Source organism: Argopecten irradians, chromosome 16, assembly GCF_041381155.1.
Source record: "Argopecten irradians isolate NY chromosome 16, Ai_NY, whole genome shotgun sequence".
NCBI classification, from domain to species: domain Eukaryota; kingdom Metazoa; phylum Mollusca; class Bivalvia; order Pectinida; family Pectinidae; genus Argopecten; species Argopecten irradians.
The window spans coordinates 27,890,592-27,915,436 of NC_091149.1; the positions used below are offsets into that span (position 1 = coordinate 27,890,592).

Here is a 24,845-nt window from a genome sequence, read left to right on the forward strand (position 1 = left end):
TACACCGTAACTATCTAAATCTCTGGTTAAAATAAGACCATGGATCGTTCTTTATTTAGCTACATGTATATATGTATCTTTCAACACTATGGAATCATGTTATTATTTTCATTCTGATCATTTGTCTAAAATTTTCGTTTTCTTTATTGATTTTCGTTATAATCAGAAACGTATATACATATATGTATTTATTGTTATAATATAACATTATAAATATTAAAGATAACACACAATTAATCATTTCATTGTTGAATATATGTACATATTAACTCACTAAAGATACATGTAGATGACATGACAATCTTGACTATGGAAGCTAAAACATTAGTGCTATCAAAAAGTATATATATGTGGTGTATTATTTTAACTTGAGTATGGATACATGGTTGTCATTTAAAATTACCGTTTCTTAATATATTTTGCGGCTTGTTTTTTGTGAACAAAATGGTTTCATGTAGCAGATAGTCAATACATCAAGTATTTATAAATAACATGATACCTAATCTATGTACGTCTATAAATATATACATGTTTGTTAAAGTTATTGACGGATACCAGTTAGGTACTATCTAAATCTCACAATACGGAAAAATGACATGTACATTAAACAATTACAACGAGTTTGGTTTAAAGAATAAATAAAAAATATATATAATAATTTCTGCTTCTGATACGGTACACAGTATAAAGTGCACATACTTCGATAGAAACAAGTGCGCGCACTTTTATGAATCCTGGTCCGTTCACCAAATTTAATTGAATTTATTAATTGCACGAAATTGCTATTAAGTTTCTTGATTGTTAAAACAATGTTCCAACACATACAACATTTTACTACAGTTTTATTACAATATGTTTTTGTGTAAAGTTTTAATAGTGCAAGCAACACTGTACAACAAAGTTGTTAATTCTGATACACTATCGTTTGGGCACGCACCGATTTCCATTTTAAACGGTAATTTCGGCAGGTGCACATATTGCATCTGTATTCTGGCCAGTAATTTTCATATTATAGGCCTAATATTAAATTCCAAGACACGAACAAACGCTTGTAAAGATTTTTAATTTCACCGTTCAACTCAGGTGTGCGTTTTGAATAAATAAATATTCATGAGTAAACGTCATGATGAATATTCATTATAACCAGTGGACCGTGAAGGCCTGCGAGCAGTCGTATTTGACATGGCGGAGGAATGATGTGGGGAGTAATTTACGTGTGCCTATATCTGACGATATCTTCGGGTTTTGGTGAGTATACCTTCATATTTTAACTTTTATTTCTGCCAAATTATAAATCCCGTCGAATTTTAGCCTGACTCTTGTAGATTATTGGACCATCTTCGTATATTCCTGATCGGAACCCACTTCACGAGACGAAGCGCTGGCTTTGTTTACAAGCGGGTAGGGGAAGTTTGAAGCCGGGCACATTCATTCATTTAGTGATATTCGAACTTATATCCCACGTACAGACTATTTGAAGATATCACGGTATACAAAAATTTATATAGAATGCACAGGAAAAGAGAAACATTTTGAAAATTATGTCTTGAATTCATGAAACAGTGATAGACTTTATGTCACCACCTTGACGTCAACGTTCTGAGCTGTGTAAGACTCCAGCATGCCTTCACACTGTAATGTTATGTCGAAGCTAAATTTTACAATGGGGCATTTTAAAATCACAACTAAACTTACATTTAAAACATTTGATGAACATAGAAATATTTCAACGACAGTGAATGATTATTCATTAAAAATTTAGCATTAATTATTTCTTAAAATACACAATAATTTAGTTATTTTTATCTCGCGTGTGTACCAAATGAACTGTATTAATTCTTGATATATATATACCTGTATAGTTAGTTTCAATTAGTGTTTGGTCTATCTAATAGGAACTTTGGATATCAATTATTAAATATGGAAAATAAGGGAAGTAATCATAAGATTTTAAGGTATATTTAAGTTACACTCATCTGTCTCGAAATATGTTAATTAATTGACAACTTAAATTTTCTTTATCATGATTGAAAATTAACATCTTGTTCCAATTAGTATTTCGAAATGTCTGTGTATAATAAATAGCTATAAATGATATTAAACTTAATGAAATAGTTCATTTTGTAATTGTCTGAAAAACAATGATATATAAATTATGTAACAATAGAGGAGAAAACGTAGCGGCCAGACCAGGATTCAAACCCTGGACTCTCCAAACAATAGCTGAGTGCTCTACCGACTGAGCTTCCTGGTCACCAAATCGACCTAGTCCAATCCTGCTACAATTATAAATATACAATCAATTAATCTCAATTTAAATGAAATTCTCATTTTAAACCTATGTCCTAAAATCTTCAAGGTTTAATTTTGAATATATATGAGATATGAACTTTCATTAAAAGAAGATGGAAGTCACAGTAATTTACTTATGATTCAGATGATACCAGGTCATCTTGTCACTAGGACCTAAAATTAATTTTAAGAATTCAATTAGTGGTATTACGATTAAACAAGTTCATTAGGTTTCGTTGGTTTGGGGTGTTTGACCAATTAATGGAGTGAGAAATCTGTAATAGAGTTTCGTCGGAATTGTCCGACATCTTTATAAACGAAAGTGTATAATTAGCTGATCAGTAAAACATACAAGAAATGTTATAGAAAACTTGTCGCAGTCAATCACTTGTGTGTGTTGTCGCTCATATCATTTCAAATATCAATCGTCTGAATGAATTAAAGAGCGCATAAGCAATACGTAGTAATGTAAACTTTCAGAAGAGTATGATTTTAATTGGAAAAAAAATATAAGTGACCTGAGAACATGGCAATACGTGTTGAAGAAAGTTTGTACAATTTTTCTGAAAAAACCTACACGGTCTTCAGTGGGACCTAAGAAAAATATAATCGATTTCAATCGATCATCGATTAGTTTCACAAAACTGATAATCGATCATAAAATTTCATCTGATTACCAGCACTAAATTCAATATCAAAGATGCTACACCGCTGACGAATGGTATATTTTCTCTATCAAAAACAAGAGCAGACAAATTAGTACAGTACATGTTGTTTATAGCTTCACATAAAAATTTGAAATGTACTTATTTTACACTATTACCACCATTGGAAAGTTTGAGCTTCATGTGTCACGAGCATTATTGAACTTTAAGGAAACCCTTAACTTAAAATATGCTTCATAAGAATTAAACCATTCCAGATTTTAAAGGAAGGCTCCTTAACTTCAGGTTTTCCGGAACTTCTGTATAATAATTGCTTTTCTATGAGAAATTTGAAATTAAGGAGTGATCAAGAAACTTTGTCTTGGTAGGTACATTGTAATACTTACTTTAGCTGTAGTTTTATTTTAGTGCTTTTCTCACTATCTTTCAGATACTTATTTATATCCATCTATTAAATTTTAATTGATATTTATTCACATTTGCACTAAAATTTGACAGAGTTAAAATAAGTATGTTTAGAGTATAACATCACACAAACCTAATAGCTCAATTTGGAATCACAGGAATCGTTTGAGTACAAGAAGCGACCATGGAACCCTACAAAGCCCAGGTGTTAACCAGGTGTAAAACTTCTTTTTATTCTAAATTGGATTGTCAGAACAACATATACATGTTAATAGAGAAAATACTTCATAATTTCCATGGTAACTGGATACTCTTATGATGTATAAAAGTTCATATTGTTGTAAGGCAGGTCTATAACTAGGCAAAAAACATATACGTGATAATTAAATGTTTTTTCAGTAGGAGTTTGATAAAAATGATGAAACTTGATCTCGGGGCACCTGTGAAATGCAAGTTAAAATATCTATACATTGATGTGATGCAGTTGAACAGGAAAAAGTGGTAAACAAGCACCTGCTGCGACTGATGTAGGCTTCATCAATTCTTAATTAATGGTTCACATCACCCTTGGTGTTGGTTTATGGTTTTCAGACTCGTATCATTTGCACTTGTGCATCTATCTGAGAATTTAGGTTTGTTTCTGCTGGGGTTCTTTTTATCTCCCTTCATAGATATATAGCTGTATCCAGGTGACTTGAAGGAGTGAGCTTCAGCTGTCCAGAGGCCTATTCTGCATTTGCATATTACAGAGTTACCTTCCCTTGTGGGTAAAAGTATTGAATGTTACGTCATGTTTTTGTGAACATAATGTCACATTTTTCAGGGAAAACCATGTAATTTTTGTTCACAAAATGATTATGTGAGAATTGATACCTGCCCTAGGCCTCTGTAATAATGATGTGAGAATTGATACCAGCTGTCCTAGGCCTCTGTAATAATGATGCGAGAATTGATACCTGCCCTAGGCCTCTGTTATAATGATGTGAGAATTGATACCTGCCCTAGGCCTCTGTAATAATGATGTGAGAATTGATACCAGCTGCCCTAGGCCTCTGTAATAATGATGCGAGAATTGATACCTGCCCTAGGCCTCTGTTATAATGATGTGAGAATTGATACCTGCCCTAGGCCTCTGTAATAATGATGTGAGAATTGATACCAGCTGCCCTAGGCCTCTGTAATAATGATGCGAGAATTGATACCTGCCCTAGGCCTCTGTTATAATGATGTGAGAATTGATACCTGCCCTAGGCCTCTGTAATAATGATGTGAGAATTGATACCAGCTGCCCTAGGCCTCTTGTTATAATGATGTGAGAATTGATACCTGCCCTAGGCCTCTGTTATAATGATGTGAGAATTGATACCTGCCCTAGGCCTCTGTAATAATGATGTGAGAATTGATACCTGCCCTAGGCCTCTGTAATAATGATGTGAGAATTGATACCAGCTGCCCTAGGCCTCTGTTATAATGATGTGAGAATTGATACCAGCTGCCCTAGGCCTCTGTTATAATGATGTGAGAATTGTTACCAGCTGCCCTAGGCCTCTGTTATAATGATGTGATAATTGATACCTGCCCTAGGCCTCTGTTATAATGATGTGAGAATTGATACCTGCCCTAGGCCTCTGTAATAAAAATGTGAGAATTGATACCTGCCCTAGGCCTCTGTAATAATGATGTGAACATTGATACCAGCTGCCCTAGGCCTCTGTTATAATGATGTGAGAATTGATACCTGCCCTAGGCCTCTGTAATAATGATGTAAGAATTGATACTTGCCCTAGGCCTCTGTTATAATGATGTGATAATTGATACCTGCCCTAGGCCTCTGTAATAATTATGCGAGAATTGATACCTGCCCTAGGCCTCTGTAATATGTATAAAGATAGAAACTAAAATCCTACTTACATTGTAGATCAGCCTCTTAATCTTAACAATTAGCCGAAACATAGACACATTTACTTATATATTTGTAAGAGATGTAAACAAACATGTAGACAAACACGTTGTGTTAGTGTTATTTCGGACTGAAGAAGGCCCTATAGTGGCTGAATATATATTCCATAGAAATGATTTTGATTTTACTTTGAATTTATTTATTTTGGCCTTTTATTTTGGATTATTAATATACTAGCTTTATACCGTTTTTCCTCATTACTTATATATTTACTTACTATATTAATTTTATCAACATTAAGAAAGCAATTAACATTCCTTTATTAATTTACCTATATTCTTGTAAAGATTACTAGCGTTATACAATCATTGGGAGCTAAGGCAGAATAAAAAGCCAATATAGTCATTGAAAACATTTACTAACTTATTAACCAAAGAGCCAATATTCTCTGATCTAAAAAAGTTCTTGACATAGTAAAGACATTCATTTATTATAATTTCATCAATATCAAGAAAGCAATTAACTTTTCTTTGTAATTTTGCAATTACCATGGGCCATATCATTGAGAGCTTATTGAGAATAGAAAGCCAAAATAGTTCAGTCTCGGTGTATCGTTGTAAAGATTTACTAACTTATTAACCAATGAGCCTATACATTGGTCGATCTAAACGAGTAGTCACCTCAGTAGAAACATTTATTGACACTAGACCACGACTGTTTGATTGGTATTCTGTGATCAAACACGCAACAAAGGCGGAACAAAGACGGACCATGTTTACACGAGAGAGCTCTCTCTCATGGTGCTTGTGATCGTTTGTGCAGTGTTCCTGTATACCAATGTCATACGTATCAATGGTTGTGTTCAGGTTTAATTTCGTCGGTGTAAGAGATACTTGTCATTTATACCACTGAGTGACAGATACTTCAAATTTTGTAAATATGTCTGCCTTCATTATAATTACAAGGTGTAATTTTGAAACCTTTATAGGATTTTTTTGACAGATACTTCATACTTGTCGATAATGTCTGCTCCACTGTTGTCTAGTGTGATTTCGAAGTCTTTTAAAATATTTTCTGAACTACGATGGAACAATCCAATTGAAACATCGACTTGTCATTCATATTGCTATAAAAATCAACACAGCTGTACTTCCTTGATTTATAGAGTGACTCCATAATCACGAAAAATTGCCCAGCCTCTATTGGTTTTAGATTATGATCACTTACACAAGAAAAAAAGCCAATTAACAGCAGACAGATAATGACTGACTAATTCCCTATGTACAGATGCATCAGATTTTAATTTGCTCATTAGTGCTAGAAATTCTATGACTTGGAATCTACTCTTCTATACATATATACAGGTGTGATTCTCCTAGGCCTGTTCCATGGTAGTGGAAAGGATGGTGTGTCTTACGCTAAATTTCATATAGATATAGTTCATTAAATTGATCATAACTAACTATTTCTATATGAAATTTACTATAAGCGTAAGACACACCCTAGCTACCAGTATCTACAATTGTGTCTGGATAAAAGATGAACAAATATTTAAAATCTAAAAGTAAGTCATCCACAGAAAACTGAGGCAGGGAATTCAGGAGTGGGGTACTATATAATATGTTTGTGCAGTCTCCATCTGTCTGATCTCCTACACTAAGGAAACTTCATACTTGGTATATGTTGGGCAATCAAGGTCAGAGATGGTATGTCACATACTAAAACTAGTTTACTATGACCTAAATACTTTACCTTTGACCACAGTTTAAGAATATAAGAAAAAATTTGTCTGGACTTTCCAGACTGGTAACAATTTCTTTTTATAAAGTTGCCTATTTATAAGCCTAGGATCTTTCTGTTTAATTGATGTTTGTTAGATACTAGATTATCTCCCCCTGTTGAGAATTAAAATGACCAGCCTTTCAAAATCTATCAGATAGACAGCCAATTTTTGACTGAGAAAGTAAGGTCTTATGGTATCTGATCAAATTCTTGGGAAAACTTCTTTGGTCAGCAGCTGGTCAACACATATACACATGTACCTGAGGATATTATGTCCTGTCATTTTAAACTCTGGCTGTCATGGTGACAGACAACGAAATGTTCTACCACAACTCTGCCTTATACACCATCGATGTTGAGAATTGCCTGAAATTGGCAAGACATATCACTCAGTTTAGACTAAACCATCAAGATGGCTTCATTTCCAGAATTCTCTCTCAAAAACGAGAAAGGGAGAAAGTCATATAGATGTGAATGTCAGAAAGATTTACGATCGTGTACATAGACTATAGACGTATGTTCATGACGGTGTGCTATATTTTCCTAGGGATAGTATCTGGTTATTTTAAAACTTAAACATCATAAATCCAGCCGATATTGATTTTATTTTATCCTACTTTACAGACAGAGAAAAGGCAGGAAGGCCGTGTTTAAGTATATGAAAGTTACAGATTGTAAATAGTGAATATTTATCTGGATAAAAGTGAAGTAAGATATTGTACAAAGTAAATCCTTGCTAAGGGTTCTCTGGCTATCACAAGTATAATTGATAGTGGGTATATTTCAATATTGAAGTTTTCTCATGACTGGTAAATATTTAGAAGTTTCACATAAATTTTGATAATACATTTGTATTCAACTTTCTTATAAAAAAAATAAATTGTAGTATGGTTAATATCATATCATTCCATGATATAATTTTTAGTTTCAAATATCAGTTGTGCTGAAAATAGAAATATGACATGTAAAGAGTGAAAGTAGATTTTTGTCCCCGCAGTCTCATTATAATGTAGCTATATACGTATGACATAATATACCCAGTAGTATGATTTATACTCAACACCTGGCATTCATAGACGATTTATACTCAACACCTGGCATTCATAGACCAGTGAACTTAATACTTCTGCCTTCAATCTTAAATGTGTCAATTTTCATTTTAAGTTTAATTTTGACTGAAACAGTAAATAATATGACGAGAAAAAAAGAAAATTAATTTTAAACAATTAGATACTGTATATATGGTTATTTTTGAAAATCGAAATGTTCACGATCTGAACTAAAAACAAAGAAATTAAATTTTAGCAATTCAAAATTTTTGTGATCTCACATTAAGGATATGATGTATGACTCAACTAATTCTCAATATTTTGAGGATTGAATTTTCATGATCACAGTATACAATGACCTACGAAATCATAGTAGTACAAGAAATATCGAAAGTGTAGTTTCATGTACAGTAAGATAAGTTGCTAATGTTTAAGGACATGTTGCAATTTCTGATTGTGTGATTGTCTGATGTGAATGAAAATAAGCAACTCAAGGATATACATGTATATAAACATAAACAAGCAAAGAGTTTTGTTAAAACCTAACTAAGATAAAAATTTATGTATATAAAGTTTTGTGAATTGTTTTTGAATAGAATTACTGCTGAAATTCAGTTGTTTTTCTAACACATGATAATAAAGTTTGAACTAAAGAGATTAAGAAAGTTAAATATTTCTGGTAACATCATTATTTATTGAAAAAACAAAAAAGTGGCGGAAATACATGTGAAAGTTCCCAAAAAGCTGCTAGAGCGTTGGTTTCCAAGGTGATGGTGATGAGGAAATCTGGCTGAATTGATTATGATATCACAGCTGTTCAATCTTAAGACAGAAATCTTAAGGAGAATGCCATGGCTAAAATCTGAAGAGACTGACATTGTTTTTGGCACTGAACTTTCAATTTTGCGGATGCTTAATTAGATGTGTAATGGTGTTATGTATATAAAACTACTAAACTATAAAGGTCACAAATTTCTGATGGTCATGATATGTTGTCGTATGATACTACAAACAATAGTTGAGAAAAACACAATGCAATCTTAATTATATTTAGATTTTTAGTGCAGCCAACTATATATATGTAACCTTAATTACTAATTAGCAAACTCAGTTGGCAGTTATGTGTGTATGACTGCCAACCAATTCGGAGGCTGTTGGAATGACTGTTCTGTTGGGATAACTGATCTGTTTGAATGACTGTTCCGAAATAAATATAAGCATTTCACTCATTGTTTTCATATTGTAATTATATGGATGATAAACAAATGTCAATTAAAACTGAACAATAGTATAAGTCCAACTTCCATTGTTCCAAGATGAAGTTCTTGAATGAAATTTTGTCCAGTTGGCATTCATTATTTCATAACTGACATTTTAAAGTTCATTGCTTAGTTAAATGCTCTTGCAGTACCAAAAATATATTTGTATCAAAGGAGAATCTAATCGCAACAACTAGCTTGAGGATGTGGTGGTTACGTTTTTATTCTGGTTTTGCCCAAACATCAGGACTCAAATATTTGAGTACATCTGTACTGATCTTGGTAATGTATCGGGATTTCCTATCTGTCTTTCATTTAATAAGTTTTGAGACCTAATGTTAAAACAATACGGCCAATAATCCATTCACCTCCCAGTTTATAGCAAGAAAGGGTTCCGTAGCCATGACAACCGAGGGAACTGCCTTGTTAAATTTTGAAGTATTGGTTTACAGGCATCATGGGTCATCCTCCTGATGGTGGAGAATTGAGCGTGCTGTGACTTTTCTTATCGCCCTAGTCAAACACCTAATCATTTTCCCATTGGTACATATGTACATGTAATTATACAGAAAGTTACGGAGGTTTGGAGTACAAACAACGTGCAATATCCATCAAACAGCCGGGTGGTTTTCATATAAACCTCCGCTCCTGTTACACAAATCTGATGTTCTCGTCAGGTCAGATGCTGTGATTTCCTATGGCTCAGTTCCAATGTAAAGGAAAACAAGAAATATCTCGAAAAACGATAACGACAAAGATGACATGAGAATGGGCAGATAACTCTGTAATTATAGCTTGTAAGTTACTTTGTTACAGGTGAATCTTGTGGTTTTGAAGACAATGCATGGATCGTGCAGTTATAACGGCTATTGTAAAATCAAAGTACTGAAAGTACTGCTGCGGTAAAACTTCTGGATGATAGGAGTTGATTCGAGTGTTAAAGATTGATAAGTCAATGGTTATATTATCAGTATAACTGCAAATTGGAAAACGATCCAAAGAAAACAGGACTTAAACTAAGGCTGAAAAACTAATACAAATAATTGTTGTTTTATTTGGTCGTAATAATTTATCACATTGATTTATTTTCTCATATTTTGTACAGGTCAAGTTATTCTAAATACACATAATGCATTTCAGTGCAGAACCTTCAATCAAAGAGGAAGTATTTATGTTGTCAAGTTTATATAAAGAAAAGTTTCAGCATTATGGTGACTTGTAATGTCAAATTAAATTGATTTTTTTTTGTTAAAAACTAAACAGGCATTCTTCAGATATCAAGAAAAAACTTACTGGTTATATTATATAAAATCTCATATAATGTTTAAGCAATACCGTACACGTATTTGACCTTTAATGACTAATATGAATGACATCAAGGATTTCCTGTTTAACAAAAATGTATCTAGCAAGTTTAAGAACACCATACTATCTATAACTACAAAAATTAATGGTTGTCAGACCGTGTAACATATATAACTAACGTATATTGTCATAAAGGATGACTTTCATGCTTCATAACTTCACTAATACTACTTTGACAACATATCAGGGAGAAAGAGGGGAAAGAGAGGGAAAGAGAGAAAAAAACCTCTGTCAGCTATCAGCTGTTTACCGGTATATGCTTTATCAAGTTTCAAGTACATGAATGTATATATATTAACTATAAAACTAAATAACCTGAGTTAATTAACTAAACGACATGTAAATGGCACGAAGGATGTTTTTTGTCAAAACATGTTAATATTTTTTCTCTATGTCTATCAAGTTTGTAGTACATTACAACACATATTCTAACAAACGGTAACTGCACGAGTTACCTAGATGACAAATATTGTAATCAGTGTCCTTTTCTAACTACAATTTGTAAATATCTTCTTATTAAACATTATGGAAAGTTGTTCAGCAAAATTTGGAGCAAGGATAGGTCCAAAATTCGGATCGCAAATTCACTCAGAAATTTTACTTTGACATGATAATTTACTTTGAAGTTTGACTATTGGTTCCAAAACTGTTTTCATAAGGCTTGAACATGATAATTTACTTTGATTGGTAGAAAAACAGTTCTTATAAGGCTTGGTTCAAGAAAAACATAATTGTAGTATATGATTTAATGAAGGATAGTGACACGCTTACTTTTTACTGTTTTGATGAATTGATACAAATCTATCAGATTAGTACTAATTTTGTGGAATATCACGGTTTTATTATCTGCTATCAGAGAATACCTGAATTAGGCTGACTCTGAAATATGTCAAATTTGTTTCCTACTTACATTAAATATTTCATATTGATCTGTACAATGTAATGAAAAAATAACATACTCCTACCGGGAGGAGAAGATGGGAAAACTTAATTAGTTCAGTCCAATCATTTGAAATGGGTTGATATTTCTAAAATTTCCTTTACAGTAACGAAAATTATAAGCTTCAGTGGTTTCAATATATATTATAGCAGATTCACTCAGCAATTTTACTTTGACATGATAATCTACTCTGAAAAAAAACATTGTGTTACAAATTATATAAGTACATTTGCCTAGTACAGAATAGTACGTACATGTATTACAATTTCATTTATATTTTAAACACCTCCGAATTTTTTTCATTTAATTTGCATAAACAACCAAACGATAAGATATCGTTATAAAATGACACTTAATCCTCTAAACAATAGAACAGCCAACTCTAGATCACTGCTTATTGTTTTGATGTGGTCATGATCAATGTATCACACCTTCACGCTTGGCTGCACACTGCTACAGATACGAAGAGATGTATATATGGGGTGGTTATCTATCCTTTAATCTTTGAAATATTTTTCTCGAAAACCCAGCTCCCTACCGCTCCGAACCGCTGTAAATGAAAATGTGTATGAGCAAGGGACGTCAGAAACATTATATAACATGTGTTGAGAATATGTATAACAGTATTTACATTAAAACCCCTCTATTAAAACCACCCAGTGGTCTGAGTAAAAGTGGTCTTAATAGCGAGGTGGTCTTAATTCTGAGGTGGACCAGGTTTCTTCTATGATCATGACGATCAAGAACAGAAACTCTGTATCCTAGCTTACCGGTACATAATATATGTACTGTATTTTTGTTTCAAAATTGAAATTTTATGAAAAATGCAATATACATGTATATATAAATGTATATTATATATATATATATTTTTTTTTATTTTTTTGTTCAATTTTTTGCATTTAACACATTTACAAATACATGGGACATCAACATAAACTTGACATGACATATACATTACATTTATATAAAAAAAAAACATAAGAAACATAACATAGCATGCTGAGTATGTACATGTACGTGTGGGGAAAAAACCAGTTTGATATATTTTGGTTAAGATAAATTTGCAAATTACTATATTTGATCAATTAGTTTTGTCGGCCATTAGAATCTTAATCATATCATATTTTAATGCATGCGTATCTAATCAAAACCAATAATTTACAAATATTTTTTTAAAGTTTGATAAATTAGGGACATATAATGACTATACCATTTATTTCTAGAGCATAGACATATTTTTTTAAATTAAATAAAGTTAATGGTGTGTGCTTATTTAAATCTTAAACTGAATTTCACTGAAGTAATTGTTGACAATCTAAATGAAAATACTTTTCTAGACATTATTTTCTATTATGTTTTGATTATAATTCAAATACATATCGTTAGTTTAATCAGAGATTTAGATAGTTATTAAATTATCTATGTCTCTGGTTTAATCATCACATAGTATCACCTGAGGTAAATGAGAATCTATGTGTTTTAAAATTGGTATTGATCTGTGTAAATTATCATTAATATTTACGTAAATCGATTTTAATTATCCCGCCATGTGCAATGATTGGTCAAATAATAACTTACGATCACAATCGGTAAAGTGTTTGAAAGACTACTGTGCAATAGTCAAGCGTACTTTTAACTAATGCAAAACACCGATTGTTTACCGCAACAAAATAGATGACACATCTATTGAAATGAGATGATTGACGTACGGTACTTCATAAATATCTGAAATAAGATCAATATATCTCATACATTAAAGAATTTTAATTCCATTGGCGTTACACGTATGAGAAAGAACTGCCTAAATCGTTCGATTTCGCCACCAGGGCTATCGAAAGAACGTTGCATTACTTGTGGTTTCGATCACGTCAACTGCCAGTCACAAGTATGCAAATGATGGCGATTAACACTCTCCTAGCACAGGTAGATAATCTGATAATTAGGTCGACGGAAACAAAAGACTGACTGATGTACCTGCGGGTAGTTGTTCACGGGTTGCTGCGTGCGGGAAGGTGAGGCACAGCGAGGTGTGAAGTCACATGTGCCTGTTGTCATAATCAAAGGGTCAATTAGTGTTAATTTAGTGGTCGTTGGGACTATGAAAATCGGTCGTAAAACGGAATAGCGGTGTGATTGTATTTCTGAAGAGAAAAAAAATCGGAAATGAAAATAAGTGGCCGTAATAGTGGGATGTTCGTAATTTAGTGTATATGCTATACAGTACATGTCTATGTTTGGAATAAACTTTTGGAAAATAAAAATAAAATAAAACAAAAATAAATATAAAGACAAAATAAAAGAATATTTTCAAGCATGGTGAATTAACAACAAATAAAAATATGAAATAAAAAAAAAATAAGAACAATCTGCCTCCGATAAGGGTTGAACCCGGGCCGTCAGCATAGAAAGCTCAGGACTTACCACGACACCACTTGTATCTGTTGAATGCCGAGGGAATATTATTTTCTTTATAATCAAATGCAATTCACTATATTTTCTTATTTTCTTCGCAATCCACTTAAAATGATATTGATGCTGCTGAATAAGTTTACAGAATGATTCTAAACTAGTTTATATTGTATCTGGGTGCAAATTACAACTACATATACCACAAATGTGTGGTTATTCAGTTTATTCTTCACGACACCAGCCGGGGGGGTAAAAAGCTAGTTCCGGAATTGCGATCCCAATACTGGTAAAACCAAGTTTTACCGTAAAAATCACAAACAAGAAATATCACCAAAACCATAATGACTCGTGTGGCAACATTGTTGTTCTAGATTCAAAGAAACTGGTAAAATCTTAAAACTATAGTACTATATTTCCATATCAGGATTTTGATTCATGACATAAGAATGGACAGATAACTCTGTAATGAAAGTTTTTAATTACTTAATTGTAGTATGATATTGTGATTTGAAAGACAATGGGTCATTTTGAAGGTTATTTGCACATAATTATGCTAATGCTAATTCATTATATGTTTTCCAACACTAATAAAGCTTCTTGATGTTTGACCATAGAAAGGGCAGATAACTCTGTAATGAAAGTTCTTAAATTACATGGCTTTAGCTGAAGCTCAAAAGACAATGGATCATTGTAGATTTACTAGGAGAATAGATAGTTATCTATCATTCTACCTCGTGTTGTTTCTATAAATAGACACTACATATTCTTGCACAATTAGTGCCGGTTCTTTGTACTGTTTCCCAGCTGCAGGTATACAAAAAAATAAAATGCAGACGCACGGTATTTTCGACCATACACATGTTGAAAACATATTTTATGCATCTTGTATTAAGATAAAGCAATCCGAAGCATATGCACCTCAGATTAGCTAGGCATTATTTCATGTCTGGTTAGCTTGATAAGTGTATATCTACTATTGACTTGACTATCATTTCATGACTTGTAAGCTTAATTAAATGTATGTACTACAGACTTGATGATCAGTAAAATATATTTCATGATTTAAAATTGTTAGCTTAACTATGTGTAGTTTGATCTATTGCATATGGAGACTGGGATTCAACCAAGATCCTCAAACTATTGGCTTTATATAATTATAATACACAAACTAACTCCAAATGGTTTATTAGTCATGATCAGTTATGTTCAACTCAATCTTATTCCTGCTACCAACACAGAAAAAATCTTTAACAGGGTAACCATATAATTATTATATCAAACGCCATGATATATGAACACACATCATTATAAAATAACAATGAACTCTGACAACTTTGTTTTACAATACTGTACTAATCAGACTTTTAGATGACCAAGTTTGCCAAGATTGACTGGACCGGTTAGTTGAAATAGTAATTATTTCAGACATCAGTTAATTGAATAAAGAGCCACTGACCACAAATCTTCTACCTCTGGGTCGCGTGTTCGAATCCCATATGGGGCATTTGCCAGGTTACTGACTAGGTGTTTTTTCGGCTGATACTCCAACTTTTTTCCACCAACAACCCTGACACAATATTATTGAATAACCCTGAATGTGTAATAGTATGTTAACCTGATCAAATCAAACATTATAATGACACTGATGAACCATAAGTGTAGCTCACATAGCAAGACGCAGGTCTAAATGACTGGGAGGCGCAGCACTTTGCATCGGGTGCCCCTCCCTACCAATCATCACACGTATACACAAAACGCTACAAAACCACTGACTCATCGTTGTTAAATCACAGTTCGGGATCAACATTATTACAAGATCAAATTCACTTATTGTCACAAGATTAGAAACGCTCCGCGATATTATTGTGTGTGGTATTGAATAATCAATGGTTAAGATTTACGTGGAATGTTTTTCATTTCCTAGTGTTTTATCCGCAGGAAATGAACCTTTAAGATAAAATGTTTTACCACATTTGCAGAGATTCGGGTTTTTAATGCAAAGTTTATGTATATACACATATCCACGACAATACTGCCAATATATATGGTTGTTTAATTTACAACTCCGTAGCTCAATCTTTTGTTGAAATTGATTTGAATGTACCTTAAGCCCCTCAGATGTAGCGTTTGGTGTAGGAACACCTGGGGTTGTCTCGTTAACAAAGGTGTTTCAAAAATTTGAAGGTAGGGAGGGGGGACAGGTTGAGAAGTGGGGAGCATGTGTATCAGGCCTAAGTTGGTGTGACATGTCTGTATAGGACGGTAATCCTATGAATTACTCGCCATCAAAGACTTCCTCCAGATAGGGACAAAAGATCACCAGACCGCGACTAATCCGAACATGACTTGTACTGACTTTCATTAAATTGGTTTACACTTGGAGGTTTTATCCGAAAACTGATGATATGAATGAGGATGAGACATCACAATCAGCGACGCGATGGAAGGAGTTTCATCGTATAAACCTTTCATACTTTACAGATTTAGAATTATATTATTGGCGCTGTAATCTCGTGTGACTTGAATTTGGATACAGGACCTCTGGCCAGTTTTTGATTATACGTAAAATTTGAAAGTCATATGAACCTACGAGGTGTGTCCGATATGAATGTTTTATATAAAATGGTACATTCCCTTTAATTTTAGAGTCAGATCCACCTTTGAATAGCTTTAAAGAATTTAATTCTTCCCAGGAAATCACTGTTTCATTTGTATATATCTAGAATTATATGGAAATACATGAAATAAATATTGATGATTTCATATACTGAATCGCTGATATCCTTGTACGTGTACCGCTGTTTCGTATCTGTAGATTTAAAGATCCAAAGATACGAAAGTCGTCTTATATGAATTTAATGATTCGACAATTAAGTCTTTGCTTGCTAGAGAAGTTCTATAAATAGAGCATATATTACAAGAGTGCCTATGATTACAATATTTATTAAACAAACTGATATGCAACAAGCCATTTTGTGCATCAGGCATATCAAATTATTTTATTAATCTAATAAATTTCATAGCACACAGCTGTGAGTGTCAGGCTCATCACACTAACACACGCAAAAGTTTTAATACTAGACAGGCGAAATCAAGCTCAGAAATTTTAGCCATAATTGTAGAACTGATTAAATTTTCCTTTCGGAAAAATCAATAATTTAAAAAGAAAAAACATGTTAAATGCATAAAGCAATTACTGATAATGAGATTTTACTGACAAACAATCACCCGATAGAGATTGCAATCTTGACAGCAAGCTATTAAATTGGAAATTTCTAAATTCACAAAATAAACAACATCAAAATCAGCAATGTATTCATAGAGTTTTAACAATTATGATAATACATATACTCCATATTCATATTTCTATTTCATTTTAGTTTGTTTCCCTTTGATAACAAATTGAATGTCCCACTGAGGTCCAGTTTCACCATCCTCAATATCCCAGGGGTTACTATCACTTTTCCCATTACAGAAGATAAGGAAAAACCCTAAACTAAGGAGCTTTCAGTAATTTCAAAAATGCTTTCCTGTAGAGAATTTTAAGTTATTAGGGGTTCATTGAATTTAAGGAATATTCATGAAACAGTGAAGTGGGTTCAGGGCCCAGATTGATTTGATCAGAACATGTCACTGTAAGTCTGTTTGATGTTAAAACTAATTCTATTCACTTAGCTACCTTTTCTGATAACAACTATACACACATTTGTAACGTTCCAAGTAACAATGGCATAAATCAACTTTAACACATTTCCAGACACTTAAATTCACTTTAAAACAAATATTATTCAAAATAGGTCAGTAATTCATCTTACCAATAATTAAAATTTTAATTACAGTATAAATAACATTGAAAGTTAATAATTGAAATTTTATGTTTTCTAATGTAATGAAATTTTGTGTTTTAATTCCCTCTGTGATTCTTTTATGCTTCAATGAATGAGAACAAAGATATCCTGGCCAAAATGAAGTCAATTGCATGCAAAATGTCTATTTCCATAGTATATTAGAAAAGAATCTGTTATTATGAAATTAATATGAAAAGTTTTAATCCATCTCACTGAAATTTAAATTTGACATTATCAAAATGTAATTTAGTTTTAACACTGGTGCATTTTTTTTCCATTTTTTTTTTATAAATTTAAACATTGGACATTTGAACAGCTGTCATCATATAAATATATATACCATATACAGTGACATTTTGAGTAACCATTTATGTAGGAGCTTGTTTCGGACATATTAATATCAATGATTCACCACCGTATTTTTGCCCTTGAGTTGATCATGAGTAATTGCCCCCTATAAGGATGGCTCTGGGTTCTGTCCCTGGGTCAAAACCCACCATAGTCTATAAAAATGGTAGTTTCTGTTTCACATTCAGAACCTAGGTATTACTGGTTTTGATATTGTCTGCCAGTATGACGTGACTTCATTAGGGTGTGCTGTTTGGTATTTTTGATATACTTCAGTGAGAAGGCACTATAAATTGTACAAGAGTTTCTGCTATACACATACTACAGCCTTCCAAAACATGTGCTCATCTGACTCCTCTCTATCACAAGGAGACACTATGGTAATACTCATATAGACTGCAGCCTCTAAAAACATGTACTCATCTGACTCCTCTCTATCACAAGGAGACACAATGGTAATACTCATATATACTGCAGCCTCCAAAACATGTACTCATCTGACTCCTCTCTATCACAAGGAGACACTATGGTAATACTCATATATACTGCAGCCTCTAAAAACATGTACTCATCTGACTCCTCTCTATCACAAGGAGACACAATGGTAATACTCATATATACTGCAGCCTCCCAAAACAAGTTCTCATCTGACTCCTCTCTATCACAAGGACACACTATGGTAATACTCATGTATACTGCAGCCTCCAAAAAATGTACTCATCTGACTCCTCTCTATCACAAGGAGACACTATGGTAATACTCATATAGACTGCAGCCTCTAAAAACATGTACTCATCTGACTCCTCTCTATCACAAGGAGGCACAATGGTAATACTCATTTATACTGCAGCCTCCCAAAACATGTACTCATCTGACTCCTCTCTATCACAAGGAGACACAATGGTAATACTCATATATACTGCAGCCTCTAAAAACATGTACTTCACACAATACTACTTTTCTTTTACTCTTTCAAAGTCATGAACATATGAATGAAAACTTTTTAAAGTTTAAATGAATACCCCAGATTTTATCACTGAATCAGTTTCCAGCCTCTGACCCATAAAATTATTATGAGCACTGTAGAAGTATAGCTATCGATATTCCAGTAACACCTCACAGTTTTTTCCAATATTAATTATAAAATTATTATGAGCACTGTAGAAGTATAACTACCAATATTCCAATAACACCTCACAGTTTTTTACCAATATTAAATAGGTATGACCAAATCTACCTGTAATTCACACCAGGTGCCAATGATTGTTATTAAGAACATTTTGACCATTTCTCCAGGTAGACAAATGACCACCTGTACGTACCTGTTGATTAATTTGAGGTGGATTGTATACTTACACCTGGGGCCTCGATACAATGTGTATTTATATAAGCCTGGACGTGAGTATCGTGTTATTTCTGCTACTTAAGGCTACGAAAGGGCCAGGTGTGAACTGCAGAGCCGAGTACAAAAGCCCAATTACTCCACAACATAGCCACCATTGTTCTCAAGTGTCCAGTACATACGTTTAGAAAAAAGGCTATTTATCGCATAACAAGCTTTTTACAAACGGCCAGTTGAAAATTAAAAAAAAGAAAAACTTTTTTAAAAACATTTTGAACCATAGTTGAATTTGACAAGTTTTCTTTATGACCATTATGAACAAGCATTGAAAGTTCTGGTTTAGTACTGTTTACACTTATAATGTCGCAGGAAAAGGTTGTCAGTTGCCTGTACCACTATGCTAATAACATTCACTCTCACAGACGTTTTCCCTCTGTTGTAACGAGAACTTTAACAATATTGTTTACTCAAACCAGAAGCTGACCAATGAGGCTATTCATATGTTAACACGCTGGGATATGGACAATGTCCATCCAGACTTCAAACTCACTCTAATACATTATCTCTTACCAAAAGTTATTTTTTCTCACACCCGCTCAAATCAATTTAAAGCAAACTTGGAGGTTGTAAGAGGCATGAACGTTTAAGCTATTATCCTGTAACCATTTGAATGTTTCGGTGAATGTTTACTCAGAGATTAGTAGCGATCCCCGCATAAATTCTGACACATTGGGTGTTGAAAGCCCATCTGGGGATTTATATTAGCGTTTTAAATGCCTGTCGATTGAAAACAGACGTGAAACTTTTTTCCCAAAGCTCTTTTTTTCAAGATTTTTTTTTTTTTTTTAAATTTAATGAATTGTTTTCCAATGAATGTGATTTTTAAAAGAATATCTCATAAACCAGGTTTTGATTTTTTGATATGTACCTTAAAATGAACGCAATTTAACTTTAAAATATTCATTCAAATGTATGAATATTGATTCTATAAAAGTATATGTATTTAAGATTGTTTTGTTTGAGTTTTACGGCCAATCAACAACCAAGGTCATTTAGGGCCATAAGATTAATGCAGGACAATATAAATAATTATATTGTTTAAGCATAAATATAATCAAAGTATAGATGTATCTTCATGGTATTCAAATTTACATAACTTTCTGATAAATGAAGTCATATTGCTTGACTTGCAAATGCATATGGTTTACAGGAACATGCGGCTCTTACATCAAGTCATGCTGATCAGGTTTCTAGGAAACTGCTGTCTCTAGAACTGAATGATGCACAGTCCATCTTGTACAAATTATATAATAAAGGATGTGTTTGTTGAATGTGGTATTACACAATAAGAGGCTCAAGTAGTGTATTATATCATGTAAACAAATTGTACAAGAAATGATCAGTTGGTGCAGTCTACTAAATTAGAAGCTTTGATTTATTTGTTCCAATTTGGCATAACCTGACCTTTCTTCTAAATGGAATATACTGACTGCTTAGGTTGTTTGGGTTATCACAAAATGACAATTAGAAAATACAAACATGGATACATACACACAAATTTTTCAAGAATATTGGAACTTAATTAGTTCAGCTAATTAGATCAATGAAGGAATCCGCAATAGGAGCTTACAGTTGTGGAGCTTTGGTGGCCTTGTGGTCAAGATATCCCCACATATTACCACAGGCCCTCCACCTCTTGGTCGCTAGTTCAAATCCAATATGGGACAGTTTCCAGGTACCGCTGGTCAGTGATTTTTCTGCCGTTACTCCAGCTTTCCACCACCATCAAACCTGCCACATCCTTACATGACCCTAATGTTAATAGGATGTAAAACTAAGCAAACCTAAGTGCTTACAATTAGTTAATTAGGTAACATAAAAAATAACTGGCACAATTATTGTACAAGAAATGAAATTAGTTCATTACAGTATAAAAACAAAGCTCGACCTTTTCACCGACTTTTGGGATAATTCAATTTTGTATCTCTATCAGAACATTATCAAGGGACAAATTGTCTGTGATGCTTTGATACTTGGCAGACGTTCCAGTCTTAGTACAATAGATACGTATACTATACCACTAAAACACAATAAACACCCATTTGTTTAGGAATGTGAGGACTGGACGGGTTTGTTGTACTGAATAATCACTAATTAAAAGATGACCCTGAAGTTATCCTATCATTGATTCAGATGTTTCATAATTGATTAATTGTGTGATTAATAAAACTTACTTAATACATCACATGAAAGAATACTGGATTCTGATTGGCTACACACATGGGTACTATTTGCAATAGTGCGCAGGCAAGCGGGCACTATTGAAGTAGCGCGATATTGAATGTGAATATTGTTATGTCACCTTTGCAACGTTGCGCTTCGACCAAGGTGTCAAGATGGTGGACAGGTTGTTTTTTGCAGGGATGTTTAAGTGTAAACAACTTGGTAAATTGTTATTGTAGAGTTGAAAATATAACGGCCAGACTGGTGCTTGAACCCAGAACGTCTGAACACTAGCCGGATGCTCAATAGTTCAAACCCAGGATGTCTTAATTGCTTTACTTAGTCACCCCTGAAATCTCATAATGGATTAGTCTATAGTCTTTGATTTAGAAGAGTCTAAATCTGTCTTCAAGGGCGAATGGGATAACAGGGGTAATTGCTAGTTAAGGGTGGTCATAACATGAGGTTTACAGATTTTTTCCTTCAGCTATAATATTACATCATCTATAGAGTAAATTGGTCCCACAAGATGATTCCTCGTTTTAAGCTGTTGTTTATTTAGGTACATCAGTAAACATTAAAATGACATTTTATCCCCTGATGGGTGGTCTAAATATTTTTTTTTTCATTCGCTGCTCAATATCCTGCAGGTGCAGGGTTAAATTTAGACGTTGTATTTTGACTGCGTGCAGCATATAAATAACATAGCCGCGCAGGGAGATAGAAACAGTATGCTTCAAGTGTCTTGTTGAGTGTAATGATATTGTCGCACCCGTAAAAAGAAATCCTTAATCAATTCCACAGTAAAATAAATAGTTTGGCCGATTTTTCTTTTCAATGTATTTAAGGATTTTTAATGACAGGTGTGTCAGACATTAATTCAAATATATTCATACCCAGGAGCATTACATCTCACTATTGTTCACCGCACGTCTCAAATGAAAAAGTTAGGTTTTAATTAGGGGTAGAGATTCTTTTCAAGTAATATTGATGTGTTTGTTGTTTCCATTCATGCCAGTTCTGTTATTCCTAACTTATACACGGAGACTCAACACCTGAAAATTACAACACAAAGGTTTTTCTGATATTTCGCAGCTTGTTAAAAACAGGAAATTCCTTTTTAATGAACGAGACGCGTAAAATGTACACTTTTGAGCAAGCCTATTAAAGTAGTTATGAAGCTTGAGATTAAACGCTTTCTGTGTCCTGTTCTGTTTTACATAGAACTTATGTTTTCAATAACTCACTCATCAAGAGCTATTGAACCTTCTATTGAAAAGAATCGCATTATAGCAGACAGCGACACCATCCAAGCCTTGTCAATTTAAATGTGAGCAGTTTTAAACTTTTACATTCATACTATTGTGGTTTCATCTGGATGTAATTAGAAATCAAGTTTATCTTAAATTGATTTCAACAATCAAAGTATAGAAATGAAAGTAATGTTAGTTTTCTAAATCATGCTCTGAACAAATAAAGCCAGTGAATTAATTTTAAACTTTCGATGAGAAGTTGACAGAGCTTCGGAGGATGTGACAGTGTGGAACAGAACAAATATATTCCTCTAATCTGGACAATGGCGATCAGATGAAAACTTGTAAACATAATACGCTGGTGCCTTCATGTCTCATCTCAAGTACTCGGCATTGTGGGTCGACGCATCCCCAGATACTCTTAACGTGGTAGAATTGATACAGATTCTCGGGAACGTCACTCGGGTCCCATTCTCTCCCACAGTCCCAGCGCTCCTTGACGGAGAAATAAATAAAACTGTACAGGGTGGAATATGTATGGAGTTGAGGCATTGATTTGCAAATAATCAAATCAATGGGAAATAACAACTCAAGAATTAAAAACCTTGAGACATGCTGTTTCTTGAATACATTAATTTTTTGTCCTTTTTTCTAACCATGTAAATCCATCTCGTAAAGGCGTAACTAAGCGATAATACTTGTCACCACGGGAACAATGTAATGGTGTTTGTCGTAAAAAAACTGAAATTTAGTCGCCCTGATCTGCCTGTTTTCTCACTCGTGATGGATCAGGGATAGGAGTGTTATAGTCAGAGGTCTGTTAGAATTATAGGAAGGGTACAGGTCATCTTAATGTTATTAATAGCCTCTTGTCTTCATCAAATCTTCATATACCTGTAAACTAAAAAAGATATGCTATTGAGAAGTGCTGGTATGTTGTCAGATAATACACCCCTCACCTCCCCCACCTTTGGGTCGGTAGTTCAAATCCCATGATGTGGCAGTTGCCAGGTATTGACCGCTGGTTGTTGGTTTTTCTCTGGGTACTCCAGCTTTCCTTCTTAACCTAGCATATACTTAGATGTCTGTGGCTGTTAATAGGCTGTTAAACCAATCAATGGAAGGGAAAAATACACCAGTAATTTTTCCATGATTGCCCTGCCCCCTGCATTCTCCCATTCCATCTCCTGTATATATAGCTTTTAAAGTGTAGCTCTAACCATTACGTATCAGTGATACCATTGTAGTGTGTCTCTACTGCAATTACAAGTCCAGTGTCCCATCCTATCCTGTCCCCCATCCCCAGTCCCATCCTGTCCCCTGTCCCATCCTATCCCCTGTCCCATCCTATCCCCTGTCCCCTGTCCCATCCTATCCCCTGTCCCCGTCCCATCCTGTCCCCTGTCCCATCCTATCCCCTGTCCCCATCCCATCCTGTCCCCTGTCCCATTCTATCCCCTGTCCCATCCTATCCCCCGTTCCCAGTCCCACCTCTCCTCTGTCCCCTGTCCCCAGTCCCATCAGTCCCATCAGTCCCATCCAATCCTGTCCACGGTCCCTTGTCCAACCCCGGTTCACATGATTCTTAGATTAGGAAACATATAAGTAGGGTTAGTAGTATATCTCACACCAGTATGTACAGCTAGTATATCTCACACCAGTATGTACAGCTAGTCTATCTCACACCAGTATGTACAGCTAGTCTATCTCACACCAGTATGTACAGCTAGGTCTATCTCACACCAGTATGTACAGCTAGTCT

The 24,845-nt window shown here is 33.9% G+C and overlaps 1 protein-coding gene across 1 annotated transcript in view; it reads left to right on the forward strand.

The window, feature by feature from the left end:
• Positions 1–1,132: 1,132 nt before the first annotated feature.
• LOC138311181 (activin receptor type-1-like) overlaps positions 1,133–24,845 on the forward strand; it is a 32,940-nt gene continuing 9,227 nt past the window's right edge. The window contains exon 1 of the mRNA XM_069252663.1: positions 1,133–1,248. Coding sequence (XP_069108764.1) covers positions 1,194–1,248 — 55 coding nt within the window. The 5' untranslated portion in view covers positions 1,133–1,193. The remainder of the gene's footprint in view (positions 1,249–24,845) is intronic.